The 10,035-nt window shown below is 37.0% G+C and overlaps 1 protein-coding gene across 1 annotated transcript; it reads left to right on the top strand.

Annotated features, from left to right (window-relative positions):
- Positions 1 to 1,072: 1,072 nt before the first annotated feature.
- LOC149024062 (protein FAR1-RELATED SEQUENCE 5-like) lies at positions 1,073 to 5,388 on the top strand. Its single transcript, XM_089143403.1, has 3 exons — positions 1,073 to 3,244; positions 3,347 to 3,421; positions 5,188 to 5,388. Exons 1-3 carry the CDS (start codon positions 1,073 to 1,075, stop codon positions 5,386 to 5,388), a joined length of 2,448 nt encoding a protein of 815 aa, XP_088999529.1.
- Positions 5,389 to 10,035: the final 4,647 nt, after the last annotated feature.

The raw sequence follows: 10,035 nt of genomic DNA, 5'->3' as shown, positions 1-10,035 counted from the left end.
TTTACTAGAAAGCATCATCTCCCACAAGCATTGACGAGTTGCAAGTCCGACGAGAGCGACTTGACATAGATGCCTTGTGTAGCGCAAATGGCCTTGCATGCATTTTTGTTCGTCTTTAATGTACTTTTATACTTTGTCATTTATATGATTTAGTTGAGAGCTTACCCTAAGTGGGGTATTTATATTTAGTAGAATGTGGTAGAGCCTAAGGAGTGGGCATGATTGAAGCTTTTAGTGTCTTCAATAAGAGTGATATGCAGAGGGTAGAAAGGAGTGAAGGGACAGAAAAAGAAGCACTCATCCTCTCTCCTCCAGCTCATTACACTTCAATTTTCGAATACGTTATGCTATATTTGTAGATCATTAAAGATATCAAGGAACAAGTACTTGACAAAAGATAGAGCAGTACGAAGTACTAGAAGAATTTGGAAAAGGGGCTTTTGGTTCTACTCTTCTTGTGAGGCATAAAATTTGTATGTATTAGTGTTTTCAATGCCTTTTGTTTTGCTCTTCTTGTAGTAATGTATTATTTGTTGAATGAATAATTTTCTTTGAATCCTTAATTCTTGTTTTATTTACACAATTGTGGATTCTTGTTTTGCTCTTTTTTCTTGCACTTCTCTATTTTCTGCTGAATATGATATTATTGTAGCTCTGTTTCTAGGAGTTACATAATTTCTGTTATAGTTATAGCTCTGTTTTTGAATATAGTTTCTTCTGCTATTAATGATCAGGTTTTATGGGCATTGAGCTTTTATATTTAAGTTTATTGATGCAATAGACCTCTTTTGCTCATGTAGGAAATATGTTTAGCTGAAGTTAATTCTAGTTGGCCACCTAACATGTTGTAAATGGTTAAGGAAAGATATATATTTTACAGTTTCATTTATTCCATCAATATTTTTTTTTTTTTTGCACCTTTAATTTTCATTGTGTTGTGTTATTTGTTGATGGAAGAATGAAATTTTATTAGATACACCGAATTGTAATAAAATGTTTGAATTTTAGACATGTTTCCTCACATTTGGTGTTTATAATTGTATCTCAGTGGTTGATTGGGTAATTTATTGCAATGGCTGATTGTCCTGAGCCTCAAATTGGCATGAGATTTACATCAGAAGAAGAAGCCTATACTTTTTATAACCAATATGGGCGTAATATTGGATTTAGTATAAGAAGAGCCTATTACCATAAGAACACAGAAGATCCAACTGTCATTGTGCAAAGGACTTATGTTTGTAGTAAACAAGGAAAGCGGAAGGAATCAGATAAAGTGAGAACAGTACATCGTCCAGAGACTAGAACTGGCTGTGGTGCAAAGATGAGCATATCATTACAGGCAGATGGACAGTATGAATGTAAAGACTTTATTGAAGTACACAACCATCTTCTTCACACATCAAATACCGCACATTTTATGCGGTCTCAGCGTGCAATATCTACTACCCAAGCTACTGAGATAGATATAGCTGAGAGAACTGGACTGGGGACCAAATTAACATTTGATTTATTGGGTTTCCAAGCAGGAGGGAATAAAAATGTTGGCTTCACCAAGAAAGATCTACAGAATTATCTCAATACCAAACGGCAACGTGATTTAGCTTTTGGGGAGGCTGGGAGTTTGATACTCTATTTAGATAAACAACGGGAGATAAACTCTGTTTTTGTGTATTGTTTACAGATGGACAATGAGGAAAAGATAACAAATATATTCTGGGCTGATTATAGGATGCAGTGTGATTATGAATTGTTCGGTGATGTGGTAGTTTTTGACACTACTTTCTGCACAAATAGGGAATATAGGCCCTTGGGTGTATTTGTAGGCTTCAACCATCATAGAACTGCAGTTATTTTTTGTGCTGCTTTGCTTTATGATGAAACTGCTGAATCATTTAAGTGGTTATTTGAGACTTTCTTTAGAAGTAATGGTCAGAAGAAGCCGAAGATCCTATTCACTGATCAGGATGCTGCAATGGCAAGGGCAATAGCAGAGGTTTCACCTAGTACCCATCATGCATTGTGTTGTTGGCATCTTTTGCAAAATGCAAAAAAACACCTCGGGTATATAATGCATGAACACTCATTATTCAGCAACTGTTTGAAAAAATGCATTTGGGATTACACTGAAGTTGATGAATTTGAAAATGCATGGAAGAATTTGAGAGAAAATCCTCGGCTTCAAGACACTTCTTGGTTGGATAAGACATATAAATTGAAAGAAAAATGGGCATGTTGTTACATGCATGAACTTTTCACAATAGGTGTGAGGAGCACACAACTTGCTGAAAGCATCAATGCGGATCTGAAAAAATGTCTGAAGTCCAGTTTTGATCTTATACGATTTATGGAACACTTTCAAGATGTTGTAGATGCAAAACATGCCAATGAACTAAAACAAGAGTTTGATGCACGAAATATCATACTTGGGGGTTTCCATTCAAAGATAGGTGTCTTGAAAGAAGCTTTCAGAGTATATACTCCAAATATATTTAAGATGTTTAAGACGGAGTATGAGTTGAGTCTTAGCCATGTTATCAAATCCAAGAGTGTAAGTGATTTAAATTATCATTATGCGATCTTGGAAGAAAGTGAGTGTGAACATAAGATTGGAAAGGAACACAAAGTGTTGCATAATCCAGCTGAGGGGAGTATGACATGTAGTTGTAGACTATTTGAGAGAGAAGGCATTCTTTGTAGTCATGCCTTGAAAGTCTTAGGTTACTTACAAATAAACTCCATTCCTAAAAGATATATTTTGATGAGATGGATGAAGGGGATAAGAATATTGTCCCTAAATGACAGGAGAGAAATGGAAGGTATTGAAGTAAATGACAAACTAAGTCACTTACAACGGTATAGGATGATGGTTCCTAGATATTTGAAACTTCTTAATGAAGCCTGTAGTACAGAGGTTGGATTTAAGATACTCGATAGGCATGCTAATGGGATACATCAGGAGCTTGAAGATGAATTTGGTGTAAACCATGTTGACCATGTTTCAACAAAATCTGCTGAAATATATACACAAATACAGCTTAAAAAGAAAGAATCTCAAAAAGGTGGATCAAAGAGAAAGAAGCCCTGGTATGAAAAAGGCAGAAACAAAAATAGAAGGAAAAAGCCAGTGGAAGGACAGAGCTCCATCGACATACCATCATCCGGAATACCATCTTCAATGACCACATTGGGTTTGCATGGTGGATATGAAGATATGCCACAGTCTAGTTTCTTGTCACTGTTACAGGTATAATATATATACAAAAATTCATTTAAAATTACTGTTAAAAAATATTTTTTTCTTTTAAATTACCATAATGTTGTTTATATGTGTTGTTGGATTATACAGCAAATAGGTACCTCACAGGGTTCAACAGTGTCTGGCATAGGTGATCAACTGTATCCATCTCAAGGTTCTACTCAGGTAAACGTTTATATACACTCTTTGTTATATGGTTTCCTAGTCTTGCCACAATATCACAGTATCATAGTTAACAAATAGTGAGCAGAACAGCAAGATCAAAATAATGAGGTTTTTTTTTTTTTTTCCCTGGATAAAGGCATTTCTATTAAACTTAAATCACCAGATAATATACAACCTAAATTCAGATAGCGATACAAAGCATGACTCAATTCAAATTCACCTTTCACAGCCAATACTGAATCTCGTGGGTAAAAGATGCAGGAGCAAACTACAAAAAAAAAATCAACTTCTCACCTGGAATACAAAAAATAAAACTAAGCATTTAATAAATACCATGCCCTAAACACTAGTCATGAAGCTGACATCTTCTTTCCAAAATTTGAACTACAAACAACTTCATGGAGCTGGTTCCTCAACATAGATTCTCAACTTCATGGAGCTGGTTCCTCAACATAGATTCCCAACACCTCTTCTTGCTTCCTTTTGCCGCACGTACCCTGATGCAACCTTTCTCCTCTACCAGGGAAACATATTCCATCACTTAACCTTTGACAAAAAGTAATAGCAGAGCATTGAAACATGGTTTGATAATTGGCTCCAAAATATCTCTAGTCTTCCTCCTTTCCTGCATGGTACAATATATATATTAACTCATCAATTTAGAAGTAAATTCAACAGCTATAATTATTTCTCAGGCTTTGAACTAGTAACTAAACAAGTCTCCTCAAGCTGTTCAAACTTCCAATGCAAGATTGCAAGAACTTTATTACTAGTGATAGGGAAGTACAAGGTAACTAATGATCATATCAATGTGTAGAATGCATACAAATCATAGTGATACCAGTAATAATTGAACCAAAAACTATAAATAACATCACAAAAATTTGAAGGAGAGTGAGAAAGGTTAGAAACACTAGATTTCATACAGTTGTCGGTTGATTTCTCTTCAGGTCATTGTAAGAAATATGCCACATCCATCTTATAGTGATCCCAAAACTAGGTGGGAAAAAAAAAATAGAATAAACCTTATAACAATCAAACTTTTCTCCAAGACTCCAACAATTAGTCCCTGTAAAGATTCACCCATATTTCACATTGAACATATATGTATAAATTAAATAATTGAACTCCACAGCCCCAAAAACCTGACAATCTAATTCTGTTTGTTTTCCAATCAATCGACCCCAAGTCATCACCTACTCAAAATCTAGATAGATTAGTAATTACAGCTTACAAACAGCTTACCTACTCAAAACCTCTCTCTCTCTCCCTCCCTCTCTGTTTGATTATCAAATTGGCTTGCCTAGAGGAACAAATCGCCATGAATTAATGAGACCAACTGCTTGTGCATATCTGCATAGAGTGACCAGAATCTTCCTTCTTCTCGGACCTAACTAGCAAGACGTGTAATTCATTGAAATTAAATCTCACTAGGTAAGCTACAAACAACATTCTGGGTTCTGTAAGCATGAGCACTCTCCATTTTATCCTATGTATTTATTTTAGCATCCTCTTCTTACTACATTTTCAGAGACAAAATATTCTCAAAAAGAAAACCACTTCCCTACCATCTATTCCACTTGAACAGTAACCTAATAGATTTTCACTGTATTTATCTTCATATAAATGACAACATGACAAAGTTCTAAAGCAAACATATCAATATAAAAGATTAAAAGCAAAGCATTTAAACACTACTTACTGTATCAATATGAACCAGTATTGCACTCAACACTTTGTGTTTTCCTTCTCAGAATCTGATGTAGAATTTGAAGGAGATCTTGATGGAGATCTTGTGGGCACCGGAATCTGCAAGTGATGAGCCATTTGGTCCAGCTGATGAGCCATTCGGTCCTGCTGACGAGCCATTCGGTCCTGCTGATGACGCATATAAAGAACATGTTTCTCCAATTGTGCATATCTTCCATCCATATGCTGTTGAAAAGCCAACAATTGATCATGTGTGAAGTGTGACTCCTCATTTCTTTGGAGGATGTGCTCCTACATCTGGAGGAGGGTTTTGAAAATCTGCCACTTCTCCACAAGAAAATTTTGTACAACGAATTATAACTTCTTTCTCCTTAGAAAGTTCCTCCCCTATAACATCAACTCCAAATACCTTAAATATGTAACTTAGGACTCTACCATAGGGTAGACCACGATTGTGTGTCACTAAAGCACATTGCATCATCCGAAGAATGATGAAGGGCAGGTTTATATGCTTCAAACTATGAACACAATGGGTCACATAGGCTTGAAAAGAATTTATGGAGTCACGATGACCCTTACGGGGGACGATGTTGTGTTGGATGATGTGGCTCAACATGTGGGGAATAGGTTTCAACTGTTTTTCCTTGATGCGGGTGATGCTGGTGTCACTCGTATAATTTACCATAATATCACTATACATGGTATCAACATTAACCAAGTGCATAAATTTCTTTCTAGGTTCCCAAAAAAGACAACGACCCTCATTTGAAATTTCAAGAATGGAAGCTAGGTTATCAATACCTAGGTCAATGTGGGTCCCTTTAACATAGGAGATGGCTTTCAAGTCTTCTTCCTCCCCAGTGAAATGCAAATTTGCATAAAAAATCCTAACTAGTTCAGCATAACACTTGGCTTTTAAATACAACATGTTCTCCCAACCTAACCCTTTAAACATATCACATATACCTACAGCTTGACAGGATTTTTTTTCTACCTCCCTTCCTTCAACTATTGTTTGCTTCTTTAGGGTCTCAAACCTTTCTTTAGACCCCGGCTGCACAAACCATTCATCCACTACTGGTTGCTTTCCTTTTTGTGCCTTCGTTTTTTTCCCCCTCATCGCTGCTTTTGGAGCCATCGTGGATTTAGTATTTGCTGCATAGATCACAAAACATATTAGTTAAACAACAATCCAAAGTATGAAACTCAAGTGAGATGTCACAGTCTAACACATTATGAGGAGCAATATGCAAGTTCCTTCTCATCCAATTTCTGAAATAGCTACTGTTTGCAGGGTAACACTAAATAGACCAACTGCTTTGGCCCTTAACCCTTTAAAACATGATGTCACATTGTCAACCATAGTTTCTTATTTCAGTCCAACATCCAGTGGCATCCGTATTTCTACCTCTCAAACACTAGTTGTTTCTTCTATGGTAGTTACACAACCAGTTCATCCTCCCTCCCCCCCCCCCGCCCTTAAAAAAAAACAGCTCAGCAAGGTTTAAACAGATATTATTCTCCACCTTGACATGGATATGACAGAAATTCAGCACATCCCTCATACATAGTCCCTCCATCCCACAAAAATGCTCCAATTTGATGTCTTTTTAGTGTCCCAAAATGTTTGTCTATTTACAAACCAAGATTTGAAGTTTATTGGTTTACCCTTAATGCACCAATTTAATTTTCCACAATTCTCTTGTATATACTCCATAATTGTTTCCCTCTCTTACTTAAACAAAACCAGAGACACAATTCTGGAAATGAGCTCAGATCACCTGCATGGGCTCAAGTGATTATACACATGCCTTTTGTTCCATACTTCCATAAATGCTCCTCCCCACACAATAAAATGGTAGTTATGAGACGTGATCACCTGAGGATATGTGTAGGTGACCCAGGTCTGTTGGAAACAGGATCTGGATAAGTAGGAGACTGATACATTAACAACGACCTTAAAATAAGGGATTCTTTTGGTAGTCAGTAGATTGAATGACCATGTAAGTGAGAAATATAAAATCCAGTAGCAGAACTCTCAGTCAGCATCTGCACTCTCAGCAGCAATAATATATAAAATCCAATATCCTCAGATCAGATAAAAAGGAGTTATGGATTCATTTTGAACCAAACAAATCATCCAGAACAGACACAACAAGAATTTGAATCACCAACCAAACCAAGGAACTTTATGGAGCAAATCATGCAGTATAGAACAACCATTTTGAAATGCCAACAACATAACCCAATGATCTCATTGATGTGAAAAGTGAAGTTGGACAAAACCCTTGTTTATGGACATAAAATAAACTAAATCATAAATAAAACCAACCAAGAAAAAGAATTCCCGATTCTACATTCAATATTCAGTTTGCTACAGCTACTATGACGGTTGAATCTTAACTTCATACACCAGTATGAAAAAAACAGATCTGAAGGAGGTGATTCATGTTCATGGTATAGAATTAGGGTCTTGCCTTAATTAAATTTACTTCAAAATTCACCAAGAATATCAAAAAGTTTTTACTGACTTGTCAATCCTGTGATGCCAACTATCTAAGCAGCAATTGAATTCACCAACTTCAGATTTGAGTGCATTTCTAAGCTGCCTGAAGTACTTTTGATCCTTCTGCTACACCCCCATGAAGTGGATGACGAATTCAGATGAGATAGGGATCCTCTTTTATATGCATTAAGTTACTTTGTAAGGATAAATAGATCCTGTAGTCCAACTAACATCTGTATCATTCTACCACTGAACCATCATAGGTATGCAAAGATCATTAAGAAGGTTATTTCAAGATTTTGATCTACTTCCTTCAGGTCGTACCAGCCTTTACATTATCTTCACTAATATTTTCTGATAGAATACATAAATCCTTAAATACTACACTATTTTCTGGTTCTCCTGGAACTTTTTGCAAGTTTGCATTCATCTAGAGCAGGTAAACATACATCAGCACAAAGTGCACATGTACAAGCTAATTTCCCAAAACGCCAAAGCGTCCAACAATACCAAGCCAAATGTTAGGTGTAAAGACAATGAGATCGAAGGTAAATTACATCCCGATGAATTATAAAAGTTGACCAAATTATAAAACCAAACTAATTTAGCTTCAACAAGGATATGCAAAAATAATAGGATTATTATACAAAACAGGAATTCTGAAATTTGGGGTAAAATTAAGGGATGAGACAACTTGTTCGATGGAAGGCTTACCAAGAAGCGAAATGCAGGAAGCCCTAAGCTTTCATCTTCTTCTTCTATTTTCCCCTTAAAAACAGAAAAGATATGGAACCAAATCGTTAAAACAACTCAGTGGGAGATCAAATCGATGAGATAAAACCTTCGTTAACCTCTGTGTTCATCCTTACTGTTACAAGAAATTCTTCTCTTCTATTTCACGCAGCTCTCTCTTTAGTTTGCAGATTTGAGAATGAAATCACTGCAGCTCTCTCTCGTTCGGGTATTTGAGACTGAAGAAGCAGATTTGAGAAATGAACCCTAATGAAGGTATTTCTCTCGTTCGCAAGCTGGAATGAAGACGAAGACCCTAAGTGTAGGCTCTCTCTCTCTCTCTTTCTCTTGTTGGCAAGCTGGAATGAAGAAGAAGAAACGAACCCTCAGTGCAGTGTGCAAGCTCTCTCTCTCTCTCTTTCTCTCGTTCGCAAGCTGGAATGAAGAAGATGAACGAAGAAAAGCCCTATTTTTCCCTCGATTTTGCGGGTTTTGCTTCAGTGGCCTTGCTTGCGATGTAGTTGGGAGTGAGAAAACGGAGAAAGAATGAAATGCGTTCGCAGGATGGAGTGAGAACGAAGAAAACCCTGTTTTTTCCCTCGATTTTGACCTCTCTTTTTCATGCAGACTCGTTCGCAGAAGACGCAGCTCTCTCTCTCTTCACGCTGCAGATTTTAGGAGCCCTAACTCGTCGTCATCATCGGAGAAACCAAATCTCAGAAATCTCTGACTCTCTCTCTCCAATTTTGTGTTTAGGCTAGCGAATGAAGGAGAAGAGGGAAACAATACGTTTGAATGCTTCGGTTTTGAGGATGTGAACCGTTTTGGTTTGAAACGGGCTTAGCCGAACCGCATGAGCCGAACCAATTACTTCACTTAAAACTGTTTTATGCTCACATGTTAAAGATCAACGGCTCACATTAAATATGATCACGTGGCTTCATCTGGGCTGTTCGCAGCTCAGCGCTGCGCATTTAATGCGCAGCGCTGAAGCAAAACCCCATTACACCACCATTCTTATAAATCTACAAGATAGATGTTTTTTCATACCCTTCCACATGAAAGCTACAGGAACTATGCTCAGAGCACATTGGTACATCCAAGTGTGTTGCGGAAAGTATTAAAGCTCAGTAAACCTGAAGCCATGGCTTATGCATTCTTAGATATTGATATCACTAACAGGTTTTTGGAAGACTACTGTGCAATGAAAGAATTTATTACAGGTGATTTCTGGAAGATAACTAAGCAACTTAAGAATTCACAAACAACTCATCAAGATAAAGATCTGATAAATTTTGGGAAATCACCTCTCTCGATCCAGGCATCGGCCCTAATGATTCCTTTTTTCCTTGCAGTATAACCTGCCACACCCTACAATCCCCCCAGGGAATCTAGCGTTCATGTCCATTGACTCCTACATCAGCACTTCCTCCCTCCACTTCTCTCTCTCCAAGGAACCTTACACCTTTGGTGAAGTCTGTCTATCATGTGATTCTGGGTGTTGGACTACTGATGCTACAGAAAAGTGAAGATATGGAAGTTGAAGGAGGAGAAATGAAGCATTATATCTTACAATATAAGATACATTTACCATTTTGTCCTCAAGATCCATCTTTGACATCACGTCTTTTATAATGCTGAGAGTGATTTCTAGTTAAAAAAAATA

This window comes from Hakea prostrata, chromosome 2, assembly GCF_041222555.1.
Source record: "Hakea prostrata isolate BN-2017 chromosome 2, UWA_Hpros_2, whole genome shotgun sequence".
Taxonomy (NCBI): domain Eukaryota; kingdom Viridiplantae; phylum Streptophyta; class Magnoliopsida; order Proteales; family Proteaceae; genus Hakea; species Hakea prostrata.
The sequence above is the reverse complement of the archived record's forward strand: the minus strand, read 5'-3'. Positions and strand labels throughout refer to the sequence as shown.

Coding starts and splice junctions, on each gene's coding strand:
- LOC149024062 (XM_089143403.1), top strand. CDS start 1,073: ATGGCTGATTGTCCTGAGCCTCAAATTGGCATGAGATTTACATCAGAA. Junction 3,245..3,346: donor GTTTCTTGTCACTGTTACAG/GTATAATATATA, acceptor TGGATTATACAG/CAAATAGGTACCTCACAGGG. Junction 3,422..5,187: donor CATCTCAAGGTTCTACTCAG/GTAAACGTTTAT, acceptor AATCTGATGTAG/AATTTGAAGGAGATCTTGAT.